The following is a 24,211-nucleotide window of genomic DNA, read 5'->3' on the forward strand; positions in this document are numbered from 1 at the left end:
TGTATAAATATGTAAACTGTAACCTGTATACAGCGACCTTTTTTTTGTGAAAGTAATTTATATCAACAAAATTGCTGAATTGCAATTCAAATCAAACTAAATCAAATATTTAATTACTCCTATTTATTATTAACTCTTTCACTCGGCGTATTAAAGTTACATAACGACCAACAGCAACAAAAAATTTAAGCATGACTTAAACAAAAAAAACGGCCGAGGAAAGAGCAAATTCCACGCGTGTTTATCAATCTGTGTGCACCGCGCGCGAGGGGGGTAAATAATTCTCAAAGTGCCTTATCGTTAATATTATGTATAAATTAAATACACACAAACACACAAATTATGTATAGTCTTGTGGAAATGGAAAAGGAAACGCAGAGACAGAGTGCAAAAGGCATATTAATTATTTATTATTATTATATTAAAGTCTATTTTATTATACTTTCGATTTACTTTGATTTTACTTCCCATCCCAAAAACATTTGTTTTTGTTTGTACTCCGATACGCATTGGAATCGGAATTGATCAGAATGGAAAGTTACGGCAGCGTGCAAAGGTTTACTATAATACCTATATTTAATATACTTATATACTATACTGTTTTTTTGCTCCATTTAATTTTTAAAAACCCTAACTTAGACCTGAGCTTTGGTTATCATCATGATGATTATTATTCTAATTTCTTTTAACGCGTTCTTCCCTTTGTACAACAAACAAAGAAAAACTAAATAAAACTAAACTAAACTAAATCCGTGCCCCGCATGAAGCAAGTGTGGTCTAATCGAAATGAAAACCTACTCTTAACACTTATCCAAGTCGTCTTCCTTCTAAGAAAAATGATAAGTAAACACTAAACTATAATGTGGTACTCTTGAATGATCGATAAACAAAGGAGAACAAGAAATGTAATGCCAGTTGAATTATACACTATTTATATATATATATATATATTTTGTTCGTTATTTATATAACCATATACCATAATTTTTTTCATTGATATCCGCCTTGGCAACAACAAATGCAAAATCAAAACAAAAAAAAAATAAATAAATACATACATAAAAACAACAACGAAAAAGACAAAACAACTAAGAAATGAACACAATCTGTACATGAATTTTGTTAATGCTGAAACATGCCTATTTATGCTTCCATTGCAACACTTTTGTGCGTATTTTTATATAGTAAATTAAAATGAATAAAATTTAGTTTATGGCAAATTTTAAGTTAAATAGCTTTAAACAACAAGCGTTACAAAATAAATGAAAAATAAAAACAAACTGCCTCTCGTTTTCATTTCAATCATAATTACTACGCACACTAACACAAGCTCCCGATAACAGAGGTTATCACTAATCTCACTCCTATCCGCACAGTCGACGTGGCGTTGGTTCAGCGCGGCTGGGCTCGATTTTTGGTTACGTTGGGTTTTCTGGTCCCGGGGCACCATGAAAAAGCTTTCTCGTTTGGCTTCTTCGCTTCTGTGCCGCTACTTTAGCACTCTGTGTTCCGCGATAAAACACTGATTTCCTTTATCTGGCCAACGACTTCCGAAATTTGAATAAAATACACACTTACTTTAATACCCTGTCTTCTGGTTGTTTCTAGTTTTACGAGATAATACAAAAATGCGAAAATCAGACATTTGATCCGAGTTTTGTTGGGAAAATTGAGAGATTCTGGATCTCAGATACCAGGCGAACAGAAATGGCAGGAGGTGACCTTTGCCGAATTTAAAATCAAGCAGCCCTCGAAAGCAGGCAACGAAGAAATTCACGATCCGCTGATCCCTGATCTTCCACCAGCCCAAAAGTATGCAACGAAAAGTGCATGGTCAGCTAATGTGCAGCAACAGGATTGCGGAATGTTGTGAACAAAATACTGATAATTATTTACAACATTCCATATTTGGGCCACTATTTCGAATGCAGTGATAAAAATAGTGAAATTAAAGTTCGCAAAAAAACAGAAAAACGATTTTCGGCAAAAATGCAATATTTACGATTGGTATTTTCTGTATAACTTGGCCAAAAATTGTCGGAAAGTAAAAAAAATTACACTTTTTTACTCCTAATTACCAATACTAACCAAAAAGTTAACTTTTGGACCGACTTTGTCAAAATAATTTTTGGCCAAATTTTCGCATTTTTTGTAAGGGGTACCATCATCAAAATTTGCAAAAAATTTGAAAAAAATAGAATTTCAATTTTTGAACACAGTTCGATTGGAAATTAAAATACGAGCTCAGCGAGGTATAACATTCCATATTTGGGCCACTATTTCGAATGCAGTGATAAAAATAGTGAAAATAAAGTTCGCCAAAAAACAGAAAAACGATTTTCGGCAAAAATGCAATATTTACGATTGGTATTTTCTGTATAACTTGGCCATTAATGGTCGGAAAGTTAAAAAAATTACATTTTTTTACTCCTAATTACCAATACCAACCAAAAAGTTAACTTTTGGACCGACTTTGTCAAAATAATTTTTGGCCAAATTTTCGCATTTTTTGTAAGGGGTACCATCATCAAAATTTGCAAAAAATGTGAAAAAATAGAATTTCAATTTTTGAACACAGTTCGATTGGAAATTAAAATACGAGCTCAACGAGGTATGGCATTCCATATTTGGGCCACTATTTCGAATGCAGTGATAAAAATAGTGAAAATAAAGTTCGCCAAAAAACAGAAAAACGATTTTCGGCAAAAATGCAATATTTACAATTGGTATTTTCTGTATAACTTGGCCAATAATGGTCGGAAAGTTAAAAAAATTACATTTTTTTACTCCTAATTACCAATACTAACCAAAAAGTTAACTTTTGGACCGACTTTGTCAAAATAAATTTTGGCCAAATTTTCGCATTTTTTGTAAGGGGTACCATCATCAAAATTTGCAAAAAATGTGAAAAAATAGAATTTCAATTTTTGAACACAGTTCGATTGGAAATTAAAATACGAGCTCAACGAGGTATGGCATTCCATATTTGGGCCACTATTTCGAATGCAGTGATAAAAATAGTGAAAATAAAGTTCGCCAAAAAACAGAAAAACGCCTTTCGGCAAAAATTCAATATTTACGATTGGTATTTTCTGTATAACTTGGCCAATAATGGTCGGAAAGTTAAAAAAATTACATTTTTTTACTCCTATGGCATTCCATATTCAGACAATTATTTTGAAAGTTGTGGCAAAAAAACTGAATATTTTATGGCGAAAATGTGAAAAATCGCCTTTTGGCCAAAATTTATTTTCAATTTTTGAACTGCTTAACAGAACAACCTGCTCAACAGAAACCTGCTACTAATTATGTTCGCCTCCTTTACAAAACCAATATATTAGCTATAAAATATGATTTTTATTGATGATCTGAAAGCAATAAGCTGCCAAGCATGTATCCCATTGAGGCACAGACAAAAAAACAAGAACATTTTGTTATACATTTCTTTTGTTTTATTTTTTTTGTATTTGTTTTTATTTTGTTTTGTTTGCTTTTTAATATGTTGTATTTAATTTTATATTATTATTTTTAAGCTTACAACTTAAGGCATAAAGTTACAACTAAAACTTAAGTGCTAAACATCATTATCATGTATCGATCATAATCAGCTCTAGCTCTGCGACTCGGCGCACATTATATGCATATACTCCACATAATATTGGTTGTTTACTTTTCTTTTCGCTCCTCTCTCGCGTTATCTGCATTCATAATTTGTGTTTATTGTTATCAATATGCACTCAAAAACCGCCTTTACTCGTAATTTTTGTTTGTTTGTCTGTTTTTTTTTGTTTTTGTGTGTTTTTTGCGTTTTCCATACAACTATATCGATTTGAAATTGATACAACAGAAAAAAAAACGAGAAAAACAAAACAATAAAGGTCCTTCAATATAGCGAATTTGAATTTGTTTTCATTTTTTTTTATGTGATTTGCTTAAATCATTTTCAGGGCACGCCTTGTGCATACACATTGTTTTGTTTTACATCCATTCAGCCGGCGTTTTTGTAATTCGCCCAGCTATAAAATTCGGTTATTCATACATTATTCATTTATATATATATATTCATTTATATGTGTAGAAAGTGCTCACAATCGAGGATCATTCAGCGGCGATCGGAGTGGCGGCGATGCCAGCTGTTTCGTTGTCTTGGCGGCTCCTCGAGTCCATCTGTCCGTCCGCGAGTCTGTCCGCGTGTCCGTTCGTCCGGTCCCGGCCGCTACCGCCCCACTCCGATCCATCCGCTCGAACCTCTGGCGCTGTTTATGATTTATTCCATTAGTTGTTATGCTGCCGCTTTACATACATTTATTATCATATATATCATATATATATATATATATATATTTTGTAAAATTTTCTGTATATATAGAATTTGTTTTCATTTAATTTAATTTATATATATATATATATATTTATAAAAAAAAATACGCTTCCTGCTCTTAACTAAAACGTTGCTGCGCGCCGCTCGGCCAGAGTTGCGTTTCGGGTTTCCCGTATCCGTTTCCGCGCTATTCCGGATTTGGGTTGCGAATATCTGTGTCGTTAGCTTTTACATACACACACACATATAAATATATATATATATTCATATATATGTATATGTGTATATGTATCGTTTATCTTTTAATATTTTACAATTTTTTGTTTTGTTGAATAAGTCTTAGCGTTTGTTGTTTACTTCATATATATTTACTATATAGATTTTGTTTCGTTTTTAGTTTCATTATGTATTAAAAATATTAATTTTTTTTGTTTTCACGTTTTTCAATTGGTTTCCCCACGTTTGTTTCGCGTTTGCGTGTAAAAAAAAATAAGTTTAAAAAACGAATTGAACAGTAAAGTAGTTAAACACTAAAACTGTTTCGTATGACATAAGTGTTATATAAAAAAATATGCGTATGTATATCCCATATATATTTCTATGTATTGGGCTTACTTTAAATTTACTTACATCAAAACTTTCTTTAGCTTAGCAATTAAACGTACATAATTCAATAGCGCTTGCTTAAGAAGAGAATAAAACACAATCATGCTCCATAAATTAGGCCTTGCATATAAAAATAGGAATAAAAAAAAAAAACGAATAATAGTAGTAGTAAATGTATTGATAAGATTGATTAAATGATGCTCATTAAAATTATGCGCAGTTTTTTATGAAATTTACAAAAAGTCGTTTAAATAATGATTAAAGTGTTCTATAGGTAATATATATATATATTTACTTGTTTCTCGTTTACTTGTTTTCTTTTGCTTAGGTTTTTTGTTTTCTTTTGTTTTGTTTTCTTTTGTTTTTTTTTTTCTAAGAACAGCCCAACAGTGTGTTTTTATTATTTTGTTTACTCCTTATACTCATAGTGTATTGTATATATATATATGTGTGTGTGTGGTGTGGTGTGGTGTGATCTTTAGTTTTATATATATATATATGCATCTAAAGTGTTCTCACTACCATTCTCATAACATTCTGACTCGGGGTGCTGAGGAGCTGGAGCTGTGTGAGGAGCAGAAGGAAACATCGACCGATGACACTAAGAACGAGGACAAGGACACACGCGTCCACACGAATAGGGACGAGTACACTTGGGCGACATAAAGGACACGGATTTCGATCGAGTTGTGTGTGTGTGTTTGTGTGTAATACCTCAGGATGCGAGGCAAACAGTTGGATGAACAGAATTCGTTTTGCTTAGATTTAGAATATTTTTGTTGTTTATATACAATTACAAATGATCTGTTTTTAAATTACTTTCAAAATGTTTTGAATCACGTTTGAAAAAGTCTTCTTGGATGCGCCAAATTTACAATCGATTTAGTTTAGGTTTAAGTTTTAAACAAGTCTGCATTCTCCTGCATCCACATTCGTTTATTTGCACTTTTGAAATTGAAATTGTCGAACTAATTTTCATTGGACAAAACTATATCTAGATGTTGTCAAGTCTGCCAGCCGTCTGCTCACCACTTTGCCTCCACAACTGCTCCACATCTCTGCCTATCTCTCGATTTCCTGCCTATCATTTGCCTTCTCTTAATTTAATTCTTCTTGTTGTTGTTAAAGCCTTTTTCTTATCTGTTATTTCATTTTTACACATGTCGTTTGCCTAGCCCACGCATCTTGTCCCGCAACTCAAGGTGTTTCATTTTGCTCACGCTTAGTAGTAAACCTACATATGCTGCTGCTGCTTTCAATAGTAGCCCGGATTGCCGCCAGCAGAGCTGCCTCCGCTGCCGCCCGGATAATGCTCGCTGGCATAGTAGAGGCTCCTCTGCTGCTGGTGGAGTTGCTGCTGCTGCTGCTGCTGGAGTTGCTGCTGCTGGGACTGCAATGGAGGTGGCAGCACAGTGGCCTGGTAGAGCTGCTGCTGCTGCTGGCGATGCGGCGACTGCTGCTGCTGCTGGACAAGATGCGGATGCGGTGGCTGCTGCTGCTGCTGTTGTTGCTGCTGCTGCTGTTGTTGTTGCTGCTGTTGTTGTTGTTGATGCTGGGAGTGTCGCCGGTAGCCAGGATAGCCGTATACCACGCTCGTGCTGCTGCCGGGCGGTAGTGCTGCTGCTACTGCTATGGTTGCTGGCCGCAGGTGCGACGCCGACGCCGATGACGACGCCGGCAGTCACAACTAATCTTCGTCGCTGAGGGCATCGTACTTGGACAACAGCAGCGGCTTCGATTCACTGGCCGCCGCTGCAACGGCCGCGGCCACCGCAGCGGATGCTTGCGATGAACTGGAATTGTGAACGCCACCACCACCGCCACCTGGTCCGCCGCCACCGCCACCTGGTCCGCCACCACCGGGTCCACCGCCACCGGGTCCACCACCGCCGCCGACCGAGACACCACCTGGTCCGCCAGCGATTCCGCCCGAGCCGCCGCCCACCACCAAGGACACCCCGCCGCCGACTGCGCCCAGTTCACTGAGGGCATGCGCCGCCTTGGCCTTGGCAAAGGCACCGGGTGGCGCCACCGCCTGGTGGGCTAGCTGCAACGGCTGGTGCGGCGGCAAGCCACCGGCAGCGCTGGGCACGTTGAGGGCGCTGTAGGGGAAGTAGGTGCTGGGGGCGTATGCCGCCGGTGGGTGATACGGCGAATGGTGGCTATTGGCACCCGAAACGGAGACCGAAACGGAACCACTGCCGGCTGAGCGCCGTCCACTGGCATCTACCACCTCGTACTGGTTGGGCGTCTTGCGTGACACACTTATCTCTGGCGGCGGCGGCTCCTTGCTTCTGTGCTGCAGCTCCAGGGCAGCGGCATGGGCGACATGGGCCGCGTGCGCCACATGTGCAGCGTGGACGGCGGCGTGCGAGTGGGCAACCATATCGGCGGTTACTTCGTCATCGGTGCGCACCTCCACAGTGCGGTTCTTGCCATAGCCAATGTCGTCGCGCATCACCTCAGCGATGCGGGTCTTCACATAGTTGTCAATGGTGGTGGCACCGCCTCCGGGTCCACCCGGTCCACCGGCGCCAGGTGCTCCGCCAGCGCCGCTGGGCGTGCCCCGCTGCTCGGGCAGCACGACACGGCTGGGCAGGAAGAACTGGCCGGCTTCACCGCCCGCTCCCGCCGTGCCCATCACATGGTGCAGCATCAACTCGTGGTTGAATTTTCGCGGACTCACCGCCTGGGGCATGCGGATAATGTTGCGTCCATCCTCGCCAGGCGTGCTGGCTCTGCCGGCGCCACTGCCTCCTCCGCTGCCCGGACCGCCGGCTGCACCGCCCTGACCAGCTCCACCACCTGGTGCCGAGCCAGAGCCAGTGCCCGGCATCTGGGGATGATGTTGCGGGGCATGGTGTTGCTGCTGCTGCTGCTGGGCGTGATGTTGCTGCTGATGCTGCTGCTGCTGCTGGGAATGGTGCTTCGCCTCCTCCGCCTTCTGTTGCATGCGACGGTTCTGCTTCCAGCGATCCGGCGGCAGGATGGACTGCGTCTCCTGCAGATAGGTCATAAACGGTGGCGTGGGCCGCAGATGCGGATTGGTGCCGTAGTCATTGGTGATAATCGAATCGGTTAGTTCCCCAAAGGTTATGCTCTTCGTATGGATCTGCTGCGGACTGGGCGCTGATCCGCCAGCCTGCGAGGTCGGAGTCCTCAGTTGGCCGTGCACGGATCTGGACTGCGACGATTGCGACGGAGGCGGCGCTTGCTGCTGCTGTTGCTGCTGCTGCTGTTGGGCAACTGCTGCGGCTGCCGCTGAAATGCGCTCCTGATCCAAATCAATGTTGATCACACTGGGCGATCCCGACGAGCTCGGCTTGCCATTGTTCTCCGCCGTCAGCAGTGAGCCCGCTCCGCCCTCGAGCGGCTGGCGCAGATCGCGCAGGTACATCGGATGGAGCACATTGGCTGGCGAGGATCGGGTGCCGGTGCCGCCGCCCGAACCGGATCCACGCGGTGGCAATGGGGCATGCACGAAGGATGGGCGCGGAAACTCGCGATTCGGAACGGCGGTGGCATCGTTGGAGCGATTGATCTCATGCTTGATGATGGCGTCGATCAGACTCTGGGCGCTCAGTTGCCCGGGCGCATCCTCCGGAGGTGGACCGCCATGTGCCTGACGATAGTACCTGTGTAGCAGGGTGGTTATGATTAGTTTCATTAATAGTTAGTTTCTATGGTTAATACTTACTCCCGTTCGCGATCTGGGATGGAGCGCGGTGGCCCAGTCTCCGGAACCGAAGCCCGCAGAAACTGGCCGGGCGGTGGTCCTCCGCCGCCGGCGCCACCTGATGCGGCGACCACATTGCCGGCAAACATGCGCTCCATGCGTCTGCTGTCGCGCTCCCGCTCCTCGGCCACCACACGCCGCTCTCGATCCTGTTCGCGTCGCTCGCGCTCTCGTTCACGCTCGCGTTCTCGTTCCCGCTCCCGTTCCCGCTGCTCGCGGTCGCGCTCACGCTCGCGCTCCCTCTCCCGCTCACGATCCCGTTCGCGCATCCGCTCCTGGATCTCCCGGTCGCGCTCGAGCGCATGGTTGTGCTGCTGCTGGGCCTGGTGCTGCTGCTGGGCCTGGTGATGGCGCAGCACACGCTTCGCCTGATCCATGTGCCGCTGCATGTCCACCTGGGCGGCCACATTGAGGCTGCGGTAGTGCTGTTGCTGCGCAATCTGCTGCTGCACCAGGGTGTGATGATGATGGTGCAGCGTTAGGTCGCGATACCGCTGATCGTGGTGAGCGGTCGGCGGCGGTGGCTGGGCAACGCCGACCACAGCGTGTGGCGGCAGCGGGGAGGGTCCAAGTGGTGGGCCAGCACCGGGTCCGGGCACTTGTCCCGGCGGCGGTGCGGCACCCGGCGATTTGTCATCCTTCTGCGACGGCACCGGCAACTGCGGCTGCTGCACGGCCACGTCCACAAACGAGGCCAATGCATCGTGACCACCTGCGACATTTGTGTATGAGTTTCTGTGCAGGATTGGCTGATTTGAGAGGCACTTACTTGGCGCATATTGATACGGCGGCATGTGCATCCTGCTCGGCGGCGGAGCAGCCGGCGATGGTGGCTTGGAGCCCGTGTTGTGCCGCTGGATGACGCCTTGTCGCTGCGGCGGCGGCGTGCGATGCGGACTCGGTGTGCTGAATTCAAAATGGATGGTACATGTATAAGTAACAACTTACAGGGTATAAGCATTCCCGTTTCCCACTCACCTATTGGCATGATCGGCTGGCGAGGCACGACTGGAGTACTCCGGTCGGCCACGGGGCGCCGATTCCTTGTCGCCGCCGTAGGCAAAGCCACTGGCACTGCCCACACTGTTGCGCGGCGAGGGCGACTCCTTGTCGGAGCCACCGCCGCCTCCACCGCCGCTGGCACTGCTGCCGCGCGACATGTTGCGCTGTTGCTGCTGCTGCTGCTGTTGCTGCTGCTGCTGCTGCTGTCCCTGCATCTGCTGCGAGGTGATGTAGTCGTGCATCACGATTTGGCGCGTGCTCAGCACCTGCGGCTGCTCCACCACGCCGCCGAACGGCGACCGTGCGTAGGGGGAGCTCACGCCCACACCATAGCCCTGGGGCGGTGGCGCCTGCGGCGACGATTGCTGCGGCGGCGGCGGCAACTGCTGATTGCCACCCGGTTGTTGGGCGGGACTGTGGCGCTGGGAGCTCTTGTAGTAGCTCTCGTACGGCCGCTTCGTTTCCAGGTGATGCGGCGGCATGTGCAGCGGTGTGCCCTGCGTTATCGAACCATGCTTGCCACCTGGTCCACCTGGTCCACCTCCAGGTCCTCCCACCGAGCCCACGCCCTCCGGCGTCGTCTGCCTGACCAGACCCTCGAACTTGGGACTCAGCAGGGAGGAGGGGGCCGACGCTCCAGTCGCTGGTGCATGCACGATTATCTGCTGCTGGGCGCTGTTCGCCGGTGTTCCATGCGTGATCGAGCCGCTCTTCACCAGCAGTTGCTGTTGTGCTGCTGCTGCTGCTGCAGCCGCCTGTTGTTGCTGTTGCTGCTGTTGTTGCTGCTGCTGCTGCGACGGCGAGTGGCCGTGGCTGGGATGCAGATGGTGGGCCTGCTGGGGACTCAGCTTGGGTGGCGCCTTGGCCACACCCCGGCCGCCGGATGGCGGCTGTGCCGGCGGCGGTTGGCCAGCTCTCGGCGGCAGCTGGCCCTGCCCGGAAATGGAAATGGGCACGGGCACGGGCAATGGTTGCAGATACAGTGCGCCGGCAGGCACACCGGGCAGCACGCCGGGCACCACGCCCACGCCGCCGGTGGCCTTGAGCACGCCGTGCGGCGGTGTGGGATACAGATACGAACTGGGAGCGGCCAGCGAAGGAACGGTGACGGTGTCGCCGCGATACATGCCGCCAGAGCGCACAATGTGCTTCATCGACATGGTCGGCGGCGGTGGGCCGTGATGTCGGTCCGCGGAGGAGGACGATGGTCCGCCCGATCCGGAGCCAGAGCCACCGGCTCCCGTGTGCGGTGAGTGGCCATCGCGCGGCGGCTTCTTGATGCTCAGGTCGAGGGTTTGCGGCTCCGGCTCCGGCACCTGCAGCTGCGGATGCTGGCCATGCGACGGATGCTGCGGATGGGCCGGATGCTGTGTATGCGACGGATGGGCAGGATGTGCTGGATGCACCGAGTGCTGCGACGGCGGCGGCGGAATGCCGCGTTGCGGATGCGCCGCTGGCACATTGTAGATGATGGTCTCCGGCGGCGTGGGCGTCGAGTGGCTGGACGTACCGCCGCTCTTCGACGATCCGCTGGCGCCCTTGACCACCGGCGTTATGGTGGCCTTGTCCACACCGACACCGCCAGCGGAACTGGCGTGCGCCATTAGCGCCGGATGACCCAGCTGTGCCACCACGCCCATGTGCGTGTTCACCACCGACAAGGTGGCCAGACTGTCGCTGGTTCCGTTGTTGCTGCCACTGCCGCCGCCGGCGCATCCTGTGCTGGTGGGCGTGAGTGGATGAGCCGGTGGCGGAGGTGCCACTGCAGCCGGTCGGGAGGGTAGCTTCTGTACGGAGGTGCCATGCGGCAGGCTGCCGGCGCCCGAGGTGGGCGGTACTCCGCCAACCTGCTGCTGCTGCTTCAGAATTCCCGGGTCCTGGCGGTATTCCCTTACGATGGTCAGCTCCTTGCGTTCCAGATTGTTGGCAGATTGCTGCTGCTGCTGCTGCTGTTGCTGCTGCTGTTGTTGCTGCTGCTGCTGTTGCTGCTGGGATGGCGACTGGCTTTGTCCTGGAGCCTGGCCCTGTCCCTGTCCTTGTCCTTGTCCCTGACCCTGACCCTGCTGCTGACCCTGGCCGCCCTTGGGCTGCGGCCCCTTGTGCTTCAGCGAGCGCTCGATCACCGAGAACACGCAATCCTGCACATTGTTGACGGCCTCGCGCCGCATGGCCATGGGTCCGTTGACCTGCTGACCCGGTGCTCCTCCCGCTTGGACACCACCAGCTACCATATTGCCCGCCGGCGGCTGAAGGCCTGCGACATTATTGGGGTGACCGCCGCCATGGCCGTGTCCATGGCCGTGGAACAGCACCTTGGGACTCTGGCGATTGGCCGGCGAGTTCTCGTTCTCCTCATCCGCCGTTTCCGTGGCGGAGGAGTCGTACTCCTCGCTGGTCTTCTGCTTCTTGGGCGCCTGGCCAGCGGCGGGCGGCAGCAGGCGATCATTGTCGCCCGCCGACTGGGCGGCCACGCCCGATCCCGCCTTGCTGCCCATTCGTGTCGGGGTGATAATCAGTGGCGTGCCCTGATCTCCACCACGCCCACTCGACGAGGAGCCCTTCTGCTGCGGTGCTGGCGGTGGTTGTGGCTGCGATAGCTGCTGTTGGTGCTGCTGCTGCTGTTGCTGATGCTGCTGCTGTTGCTGCTGCTGCTGTTTGACCAACGTGAGGGACTTGTGGCGCTGCAGATTCTCGGGACTGTCGACGGAGGCGGTGTCGGAGCCGCCCGGCTCGCGTTCATCGCACGACGAGGTGCTGACGTCCGTCTCGTCGCCGCCACTGCCGCTGCCCGCGCCGCCGCTGGAGCCATCGGTGAGATTCAGCTGCGGGTCCAGCTTGCGGCGGATGCGCATGAGGCAGGCCGAGCAGCAGCGGGTGGCGTGCGGCGGTATCTGGAACTCGGCCATCACCGGGTCGCGCAGCTCGGGCGCCAGCTCGAAGAGACGGGAGGGAATGTTCCGCAGGCGCTGCGCCCGATCCTTGGGATTGGGGCACGTGGGCAGCGGACAGTTGGGATAGCGGCTGCGCACCGACTTGCATTGGCAGCTGTTGCAGACCCGTGCGCCCGCCGGAATCGTCTCGTCCGGAATGCCGTACTGCTGGCCACGCCCCTTCTTGAGTGGGCGGGTGCGTGGACACGCCTCCGCCTTGCACACAAAGCAGCTGGCCAGTTTGTCTGCAAAGAGAGAGAAATGAGTTGCTCAGGTTAGTGAATGGCTACACGCGGCGAAAGAAAGTGTAATTTCAGTTTGTTTCAGCTTTCAACTATCCCGAAGATAAGTTTCTAAATCTAAACATTGAAAAACCAAAGTACGACATAGCATTTGCCTTTTTGATGCCACAACAATTCATCAGCTTTTCATCCCTTGATGAATTTAAATGCCTAATGCCATTTTATGCGCCCATAAAGCTAAAGCGTTGCGAAATATTTGTAGAGTGTAGGCAAAAAGTTATGCAAACACATTAAAAAATGCGATTTAATTAAAGCGACTGGTCAGGAAGAAGAAGGGAGGTCCTGCTGGCAAGGATAACAGAGGGGGAGGGGAAGCGCTTTCATTAAGCCACTTAACAAATAATGAGCAGCAGCCAATTGAATATTTTAAAACGCCTGCCACCACCCACCCTTCAGTTTTCCTCGATGGGAGAAGCGAGGCAACAAGGAAGCGCCACGGGAAGATTGCCAAATGGATGGATGGAAGGATGGAAGGATGGCAGGTTGGATGGCAATAAATGCCAGAGTGACTAGAGCGAAATGGATCTGCAGTTAGTAATATATTTCAAATATTTTTGAATATATTGCCATAGTTTCTCTTCTCCAACTCAAGTTTATTACTTGTATTTGTCCTAAAGATTAAATGCAATGCCATTCAATCGAAATTCAAGGCAAAGTGGAAACTTTCTCATCAAATGGATTATCGCAGAAGAGCATCCACCTAGCATCCCAACTGGGAAAAACCAACCCACCACCACCAGCACCCAGTGAAAATCGCGATTCGGTGGCAAAATTTGTGTTTGTCTTAGTTTTTGTTTTGCCACTTTAATAATTTTCAAATTTTAATGATGTGCAAATAGAGGCAACGGGCGGCAAGCACACAATTGCGGCATTTAACCAAAATCAATGTAATTAAAATGAAGCGAGGCAGCAGAAGAGGAGATGAGGAGTTAAGGAGATGAGGAGATAAGGAGAAGAGGAGTTAAGGAGATGAGATGATGAAATGCGGGGGGAGGTGAAATAAAGAATAATTGCAAGTAAAATCAATCAGCGTTTTAAATGTCAGATAGACTGAATGCTGACCAAACAGAGAGAGTGAGAGAGAGCGAGAGAGAGAGAGAGAGAGAGGGAGAGGGAGCAGAGTCCTTTTCGTCCTTGTGGCGGCAGCAGTCTACTTTCTTCCCTCCTCCCCTCTCCCCATCAAGCCTCTGCACTTTCTCCAGCCTGCGTATTTCGCGGGTCTCGGTGGAATATGAAAATACATCAAAGTAGCCTTCACCCCACATTTTGCCCCCCCTGCCACCCACCCAAGCCCCCCACGCCCCCCACGCCACCCCCTCCACCCAACTTTCCACGTTGTCCGAGCAAAGGAAGCAAAAAAAAAGGAGAAAAAAAAGCACTGATGAGTAAAATGCTTTTTGAGCGTTAAAATTTTAATAAGCCACTCATTTTAATTTTGATTGTTAAGCGGGGGGCGGGGGGAGGCGGGATGCGCGGGGGGGTGGGTGCAGAACAGGTGGATCAGTTAACTGGCCTGCCATTTAAAAGCCACACCAAAAAAAATGTAACACTTTTTCAACTGCGCTGGAAAAGCTCAATCACATTGCAATTATGGATTGCAAATTAAATAAAAATCACAAAATAAATATTTAATATTAATAACAGCAACAGCAACAACAAACCAGAAATTGATCAACAAATAGCGGCCAACCCACAAAAAATAAAAACACAAAACAAAAACAAAAACAAAAGCAAACGTGTTGTAAATAAAAATGAAAACAAATAAATGGGTGACCCAAAGATACTCTCTATGGATTTCCAACTACTTTGTTCATTGCCATCAAGTTGAAACTACGAACAGTTTTTTGGTTTTTTTGTTGGGAATAAATATTTGTTTAATGTAGCATTGATAGATATGAAAACGACCCACATACATACATATATATATATATACAAACATATATGTTGCAAGGACAAGGTGCCACATCGGAATAAAAATAATATTCGAAATGAAAACGAACTGAAGTTCATGCAGGACGCGAGCATGTGGGGCACATGCCACAACGACGCCGGCAACGACAACGGCAATAAAACAACGGCAAGACCAAATAAATTAATTAATAAAAAGGCAATTGGTCGACATTGGGGGCTCAGAGTCCCCAGAACGTGAAAAAAAAACCAAAAACGAAAAAAAAGGAGCAACGAGTGCAGAAGCAAACCTGGCTTTTCATTATTTAATTGTGAATTAAAAATACTCTGTAAATATTTAATACACTTCAGCGATGGCAGCTAGCACAAAAAAGAAAACATTAAATGTCGATTAAAAAAGTTGCATATTTATCATTGTTAAGGGATAATTTCGATTAACATTGCAAGTCGTATATTTACATATGTATATATTTTTATATATTTTAAAGCCTCTCAGCCTTTTTTTTCCAATTGCCATCGTTTGTGCTACAGGCATTACTATTCAATTATAATCGGACCACAAATAATGGAGTAATTAACAGCGCCTCAGTTTGATGGCAACTCAATGTCGACTGATCAAATGTCAGGCACAATTGATGTCCTGTTCGCCATAACAAAACATAACACACATAACACACAACAACACAACACAGCACAACATATGCCAGTTCAACAAAATGAAGTCGTCTGTAATTAATGCACATTAATGGAAATTTGTGTTAATTAAATGTGACCCGCAGCACAAAATTTCCGATTCTGATTCTGGACTCACATAAACGTACATCAATACATGCATATGTACATCAATACATGCACATGGCATTTAGTGTAGCATACTTATGTGGGCGACAAGCCGACTGAGCGAATTTCCCCACTGCACTCGCCGCCTTTAAAGTAATTCAATCAAATAATAACAACAAATAAGAAAAGCAAAGATGAAAAATCGAACACTGTGGTATGAATTTCCGCTCAGCTATGTTTTTTTATATATACATATATTCTTATTTCTTTTGCTTTTTTTGTATTATTTTTTGTTTGCTGACCAGCATCGTTCGTTGTCGTCGGCGCGGCTCTCTTTGCATTTCGATCAATTTTATTAATAATTCAATCAGTCAAAAAATTATTTGAACCGCCCCAAAGGAAAACAAAAAAGTTTCAACGCGGCCAAGTGGGAAGGGGGGTGGTGGGTGGGTCGATGGGGGGAGGGGGAATAGTGGAGGAGGGAGCGGAGGGGCAAGTTGGCATTGAGCTTGAGGTTTGCGCTTTCCCAGGTTTCCTTCGTACACTGAGAAATTCGAACGCCGAGCTTTCGATTGCTATTCTTATGCTTCTTAAAAAGTGAATATTCTTTGATTTTTCTTTGAATTTTCTGTGAATTTTCTTTGAATTTGTTCTGATTTTTCTTGGATTTTTCTTTGATTTTTCTTTTGCATTTTCCCCAAAAAAGAACACATTTTCTCTGCGTGTATCGCAGCGCTTCTTTCGCATCTGCCGGTGACTTTTCTACTTTGATTTGTGCAGTCGCGACTTTGGAGACAGAGAAGGCACAAGAATGGGCAGAGCGAGACGGCGATAGAGCAGCAGATGAAACGTGGAACATTGCGAGTTATTTGCACAGCAAGGAAATATAAAAAATATCAGGACCATTGGCAAGGCTATGGGTGGAGGGGGTGGTAGTGGGGGGAGTGGTAAAATACGAAAACCAAAAGTAAATCAAAACGACAAACAAAACAAAACAAAACGAGACGCAACGCACACCCCTCCATCTCCATCTATCTCTCTCCCTCTCTCTCTCTTTCTCCCTCGCACTGCTCTTCAAAATGAAATAATTCCATTAGTACAATTTCTTTTGCAAGTACAAAGAGTAAATATTGAGGAGTTCTATGGAAAGGGGGCGCTGCTTGGTGGGCGGGGCGCTTAAATGCGTGTGTGTAGGCCTAATGTCTCTACATCTGTGTAAGTGTGTGTGTGTGTGTGGGATGCTGACCCAGTGAGGTCCTTCCCAATTAGCATTATGTACATATCTTCTGCACTTTACGCTGTTTCAAAGACTTGTTACCAATCTGTGTGCTTCCCTTTTATTCATCACTCAGATGGCCACCAACTCATTTGCACTCGTCAACCGCATTAAATGTGCAATTAAATTTGCACCATTTGGGCAAATAGTTTTGCCCAGCCAACAACAAACAGAAATTAACCCGAAACTGCTACACTTTATATATATATATGTATATATAGTTGCCTCTCGCTCTGGCGCCATCTCACTGTCTCTTTTGCACGCGTTGCAAGTCCCAACGGATTGCGGAGTCTGCTGCAGCAGCATAAAATTTCTGCACAAGTTACCAAAAATGTATTTAACTTTCAATTAGACAATTGAAAACAACAATTGATGAGTTGATGCAGAGGGGTGGTGAGGGGGGTTGGGGTGGCAAAAAGGATAATAAAGCAACTAGAAATTCCAGTCATGTCCATTGCTGTGTAACTCGTAAGTAACTCGTTTTAATTTTGAAAAATATTTCTTGTAAATTTAGTAACTTAAGTAATAATAATATAAGTAATATATTTGTTTCTATTGAGTATTTTTGAATATTTTTAATTTCCAAGTGTGTTTTTTATTTCGAAAACACGCAAATCCAATCAAATCTGGCATAACAACAGCAATCAATCAATTTGGAGATAACGACAGCAGATAGCAGACGACAGACAGCAGAAGCCACAGTGAAGACCAACAGCGATGGAAATGCCGAAAGTGGCCAATTAAAAAATATATACGCGATTCGCAGCGCAAGAGCAAGCAAAACGTTGGCAGGACGAGGGACGAGGGGTAGAAGGACGAGGGACGAAGGACGAGGGACGAAGGACGAGGGACACCGCCGCTAATTAGCACCAGGGGGAATTTGTTGTTGGCAGAGCGCAAGAAGCACGAGCCACAAGCCACCAAGTAGATGAAGAAGCACAAGCAGAAGAAGTCGAGTCGAGTCGAACCGAGTTGAGTTGAGTTGAGTTGCCAACTTGTGCAAACATCAAAGAGCAGCGCGTTCAGTGGGTGAAAGTGGGCGGAAACGGGTGCGGGGGGAGGGGGCGTGTTTCGGTATGCACATACGAGTATGCAAAGAGAATGGCAATTTAGGGGAAGTGAAACAGAGCCGGGTGAAGCGCACAGTACAGCAAAGTACGGCGAGGCATCAACTCCATAGAAGCAGCAAGCTGTTTTTTGGTATATTTAGTATTTTTGTTTAGTATTTTTACTAGCTTTGGTTTAGAGAGAGAAACCAAGAGAGAAATAAATAAGTGATAGCTGGCACTAGGTTACTTTGGCAGCATATTTATTTATATTTGGTATACTCTTCATATTTTGTATATTCTTTACTTTTGGTATATTTGGTATTTTTGTTGGGTATTTTTACTAGCTTTGGTTTAGAGAGAGAAACCAATAGAGAAACAAATAATTGATAGCTGGCACTGGGTTACTTTGGCAGCGTATTTATTTATATTTGGTATATTATTTAGATTGGGTATATACGGTATTTTTGTTATATTTGGTATATGCGGTATTTTTTGTTTTTGGTATTTTTGTAATTGGTATTTTGTAATTTGGTATTTTCTTTTTAAAATTTTCCAGATTCGTTCTAATGCAACCAGAAATCTATTTGAACTGCTCAGCGAACAGCATCCGCTTACATATTCCATTGCAGCTGATAGTGAGGTGGCACGGCATAATTGTAAATACAGTTAATATGAACGCCGCTCGGCGGCGGCAGGAGCTGCAAACGCTTTGCTTGGCACTTTTAATTTGCGAAATGGTGTTGATTTAACGGCAAAGGCGGCGCTGGCTCAAGAGAAGCGGAGCGGGAAGGCGGGCAGCGATGTCAGGGCGGAAAAGCGGAGAGGCGGAAAAGCGGTAAGGCGGGCAAGGTGGGGAAAAGCGGCCACAGCAACAGCATCAGTGGCAGCCTCAGTGGCAGTGGCAGCCCAACACAAAAGAAAATTTAAATAACAACAAAAATTGAAAAAAAAAACAAAAAAGAAGAAATAAAACGAAAGCATATTTTATTCCGGGCAATTGTGGCCGTCATTTCACTGGAGTCCTGCAAGCGCACATATGTGTGTGTGAGTACACTGGAAAATATGCAATGGCATATGAATATAAAATATGAAACTCGAAACTTAAGGTGAAACTTTGAATGCTAACTATTTCAAAGATTTTAAGAATATAAATCTAAATATTTATTATATATGTAACTTAAATGATCTTTAATCTAAAGATTCTCTAGAACGCTGCCAGGCATTTTCTTTGCGTGTAAAGCCTTGCTTTTTGGACAACGATTTGCTCTGATTAATAACAGACAGAGACAGGGAGAGAAAGAAAGAGAGAGAGGGAGAGAGGAAACACAGCGAAAGAGAGCGACAGAGATGGAGTGCGCCAGCGATAATCAAAAGGGTGTGCAATTTTAATTGAGCAATTTAATTACATATGTAAGCAAAAGTCTCGGCCCGAAAGAGAGTGAAGGAGAGCGAGTGAAGAAGAGCGCAGCAGCTGAAGAAGCCACACACACACATGCACACATGCACACATTATTAGCAGATGCTGTTCCGTTACTTACTTTCTGCTCTCTCTTTCCCACACCCTCTATGTGTGTGTGTGTGTGTGTGTTTACTCTATGGCTTTTTGTTGGATTATTTTTTGGGCTCTTTTTCGGTTTTTGCCCATTTACGTTTTACGTTTACGTTCAAGTTTAAGTTGGTAATTAGTTTGGCAGCGCAAAAAGGCGATTGCCTTTTTGACATTTATTTGGTCTAAATTGCGCGCTATCGACTGCCAAATGTGGCTGAAAACACACACATTGTTGCAGCTCAGTGACTGCAATTCACAGAGTTACTTTTCACACTTCACATAATGTTGGTGGGAAAGGTAACAGGAAAATGGGGCTTATCAATGCCGTTAAAAAAGTAATTGCACTGAAAAAAGCCCTCGTAAGCTCGTCAGTTTTTGACAACGCTAATCCAACAAGCAGCGCTGAGAAATGGCTTGTTAATATTCCCCCCCTTCCACACACACACACACAACTCTTTTAATCTCTTTTGGGGATAACAACAATCAAAGCAGCACAGTACAGTTGCAGCCCCACCATTATCCCATCCATTTGGCTATTGCACCTGTGTGTGTGTGTGCTCCCTTTATGCATTTCATGCGGGGCCATTAGAAAGACGCGTTTACCGCTGCACTGAGAGAAAATGCTCACTGCATTTCAGTACTCCTTTGTAGTAATGAAATTAAAACAAAGTGGCAAAGTCATCGATATAATCGATATTTATCGGCATAATGGGCTGTATAACGATAACTTGTTGTTTTTCGTTTGGCAATTGCAGTTAGCATCTGTTGCAAATGGAATTTAGTGCTGTGTTAAGCGTTGAATGCAGCGCTTTTTTCGCGCAGTGTCCCGCCGCGAGGTTGACACATTTGGAGCGGACCGAAAAACTCTCGACCTGACCGAACGAATAGCGAATAATGGCGGCTGAATGGATGGATTTCACGGGTGGGATGGTGGATTGCACATTGCACACTGCACACTGCACATTGGACAGTGGACATTGGACAGATGGATTCGATTCGACATTCGGAAAATGTGGAGCCCATAAAGTGGGCAAAGTGAGCGAAGTGGGTGGACGACGAGCTGGGCCAGCGTGGAGCTTACGAATTGTGAAATGCGAGTGAGTAATTATGATTTACTAATTAGCAAACACACTCGCAGCGAGAGCCGCAAAACTGACAAACTGCCAGGCAAACAAATTGGTTGCGGATGTGAATGTGGATGTGGATGTGCGGGTGGGGGGGGGGGGGGGCCACATGCGGATGCGGATGCGGATGTGGATGCGGATGTGGATGTGGATACGAAAGCGAATTGGCGGCTAATGCGCTGGACAAACAAAAATGAAGCACACAGAGTGGAGGAGCCACAAGCCTGAGACACACACACACACTTGCACACACACACACAAAAGTCTATTAATTAGCTGCACCAACAGGGGGGGTTACACAGCCCCTTTCCCCCTCCCCCCTCCGCCAAACGTTGTAACCCCCCTTTTGCAACGTCGCTGTAACGCGTGTAACGAGGATTTGCTCATCAAATTCGCTAATTGTTTTTGCTTTCGCCAGGCACAACCAATCCCCAGTAGCCCCCCCCCCCCATACACTTCCCCCCCTGGTAAACCCCCCCTGGCAAACTCACCCCCCTTGCGAAGTGCAGGGGTGTACGCGAGAGTCCAAACAATTAGCGTAATTTCAATTTTGTTCAAAATTTCATAAACGGCGGCCAGTCTTCTGCCAAGTGACTTTTGCTGCAGCACACACACACTCCACACTCCACACACCCCCTCGAAAAAATAAACACACACACCATCCCCCTACCCCCGCACCCCCCCTTGGTGTGGCGCCCCTGGGACATTTGGGGACATTTAAGCCGCGTTGCAGCGTGTTGCATACTTTTGGCCGCTTTTTGACAGCCAAGCCAGCGGGAAAAATGGCGCGCAACATCAAATTCCAAATGAAAATGGGAAAATGGGGAAAATGGGGAAATGGGAAAATGCAGCCCAACCACTTCTTACTGCGTTTACTTTCCATCAGCATAATGCACAAAAGAGCAACAGGGAGAGCGGCGATCACTTAAAATGCAATGAACAAATTAATAAAACAACAACAATAACGGCGTGTCACCAGTTTAATTGCCCAAAGAGGATGGCACACAAACATATGGCGTCGCACACTTGCGGTCAAGCGAATAGGGATGCATGATGCAACTATGAAAAAGTTTAAAAATAATGTTACATTACAAAAGTCAAATCAATGTTTGTCTAACTTTTAATCAACTAAAGAATTAATCAATTAAAATGGCAATTATTTAACAACAAGCACTATTTCAACGCTGGCCACTGTAGGCAGGAGCCACTTTAACCCCCGTTTTGGCAATGCTTTCAAATTTAGTTTTTGGCGCGCTTTGTTTTTTGCTTTTTGTTTTGTTTCCTTTTTTTTTTTCTCTGTGTTTTGGAGGCTTTTGGCTTCTTTTGGCCACCTTTCTATTTTTTCGTGTTTTCGGGTTGTTGTTTAACACACAAAAAGAATTTTTAACTAACACAAAATGGGCGCTGTGTGTTGAGTTGATTTCTATGGGTACATGGGTGTATGGGTAGGGGGGCGTGGCAATGGAGGGGAGGGGGGCGTGGCTGGCGTAGGCGGATGTTCGTACTCTCGGGGGTCCTGGCTGGGGATTAGTGCGTTATTCGGTTTCATCGCACCCTTTTGCCGAAAGTTCAATTGCAATCTTGTTGCTGCCGTTATTGTTGTTGTTGCTGCTGATGTTGTTGTTGTTGTTGGAGTAAATATACACCACACAACAGAAAAACGCAGATTGTTCACTCGCCGTCTCTTTCCCACCCCCTCAAGCCTGCACTGCGAAAAAATATGCATTTTTCACGCCAACTTGCAACACAAAGTGTTCTGAAGATTTCGGCACAAAAAAAATCCCTTTTTTTCACAACAATGAAAACTATCAACACCTCATAACTATCAAATATTTGCCAAAAGTCCTTCTTTTCAATTAAAATTCCAAAAAAAATTATAAATATAGTTGAGCAGCCAGCAAAATAGCAGCTTACAAATCAGTTAATTGAATATAAAGTATTTCTAGCATTTGCACTGCGCATTTTCTGCGAGTGCACGCATATCCTGCACATCCTGTCTGCTGCCTTCTGCTCTTTGCTTCGCCTGCTGCTGCTGCTGTTGCTGTTGCTGCTGTGTCTTTTTTCCTGCCGTCGTTTTTCGGTGTGCGTTTGGTTTATTAATGTTGACCGTCAATTATGTTTTAATTGTCATAAAAGGTTTGTCCCTTTTGACTCACTCCCCCTTTTCCCCCCCTCAAAAGCGGGGGATAAAGGCATGTGTGTGTGTGCAGGATATCCAGGACATGTGCGCGTGTGTGTGTGAGCGAGCAGAGTGTATGCAAACAATGAAATCCAACTGGGATAAGCTGCAGCAGAGCGAGAGGGAAGATGGCGTGCGGAACAGAAGTTGCTTGTCAACATGGACAAAGCTGTCTGTGTGTGTGTGCTTATGTGTGTGTGTGTGTAAGGCAGTTGACAGGTGTGCATGGTGGTGTGTGTGTGTGAGTGTGAGGAAGCTGCTGCTTCGATTTGGTTTTCCGGTTGTCAGGCAATTTGCCAGCAACTTACTGCAAAGATCAGCACAAAGTGTAGCACACACACGCACACCAAGCACACGCACACACACACATAACACACACACAGAGAAACAAGAGAGAGCGGGTAAAAGTGACACATACGCCATGGTGGCGAAGGAGGAGGGAGGGGGGAAGCGGGACTACAGAAATCTTGTCGCTTCATTAATTGAATTGAATTGCATTGCATTGCATGGCGACTGCAGGTGGCATAATTCCACAGTAATATAAATTGAAGTTTCCACTGCATAATCTGCAACTTTATCTCCTCTGTAAAGCAACCAAAAAAGTATGCTATACTAGCTAACTCACTAATGAGCTCAAGTTGTTACTTCAAGTTCAAGGCAGCTAACAATTTGCTCATTGATTAAATGCACTAAATACAAGTGCATTTTATTTGGGCAAAAGGATTAAAGAAAAATAATAATAAATATATAGAAGAGTAAGGATGCAGAATGCAGAACAGCGGATTAATGCAACGCTTAACAAAATGGCAGAGGCAGATTGACGAGCGCGTGCAGTACTGAATTTTCAATTTTCCACTTTTTTAACATTTAACATTTTGCCGCCGTTTTGCAGCTCGTCATTTTTTAATTTTTTGCTCTTCTGTTTTGGGTTTTTTTTCTTTGTTTTTTGTTGTTTTTTTGTTGTCGTTCATTTGCTGCCGCCGATGCGCTGATGCCAATGCCAATTTATGAAATTCATTTTTTGCCTACGTTGTGATTATTTATTCAAAAAGTTGGCCTCGGCCAGCGTCTGCACACTCCTGCAGTTATCCTATATCCTGCAGCCTCGCAGGACGCACAGGACTCGCAGGACTCGCGCCCTGTTTCCCACACTTTCGTTGTAATTGCCATTGTTGTTGTTGGTGGTGGGATTTCGAGTTGTGAGTTGGGTGATTGGGTAAATAAATTAATAACACAATTTATGCATGACGCACATTTATAATTACATTTGGAAATAATTTAATTAAAATTGTTAACGCTTGATTGAAGTTAAATCGAATCGAATAGCAACGAATCGAATCGCATCGCATCGCAACGAACAAGACAGAGGTCCTTACAAAAGCGACTTAATTAAATTAGCCCATCGCATCGATGTGGGGGACAGGACACAACATGGCATAATATAATAAA

General features: G+C 46.0%; 2 protein-coding genes across 7 annotated transcripts in view; both read right to left on the reverse strand.

Annotated features, from left to right (window-relative positions):
* Positions 1-4,897: 4,897 nt before the first annotated feature.
* Positions 4,898-6,596, reverse strand: LOC122624093 (ataxin-8-like; the record flags this gene model as incomplete). Its single annotated transcript, XM_043803532.1, has 1 exon — positions 4,898-6,596. A coding segment is annotated over one exon (414 nt), but the record flags the coding sequence as incomplete, so codon positions are not given.
* LOC122624661 overlaps positions 6,562-24,211 on the reverse strand; it is a 57,391-nt gene continuing 39,741 nt past the window's right edge. For all 6 annotated transcript variants that reach the window (XM_043804324.1, XM_043804323.1, XM_043804322.1 and 3 more), the window contains 4 exons: positions 9,642-12,840; positions 9,433-9,569; positions 8,625-9,375; positions 6,562-8,562 (listed from right to left, as the gene is read on the reverse strand). In XM_043804324.1, the coding sequence (XP_043660259.1) occupies positions 6,615-8,562; positions 8,625-9,375; positions 9,433-9,569; positions 9,642-12,840 (6,035 nt within the window). In that variant the 3' untranslated portion in view covers positions 6,562-6,614. The remainder of the gene's footprint in view (positions 8,563-8,624; positions 9,376-9,432; positions 9,570-9,641; positions 12,841-24,211) is intronic.

Source organism: Drosophila teissieri, chromosome X (assembly GCF_016746235.2).
Source record: "Drosophila teissieri strain GT53w chromosome X, Prin_Dtei_1.1, whole genome shotgun sequence".
Taxonomy (NCBI): domain Eukaryota; kingdom Metazoa; phylum Arthropoda; class Insecta; order Diptera; family Drosophilidae; genus Drosophila; species Drosophila teissieri.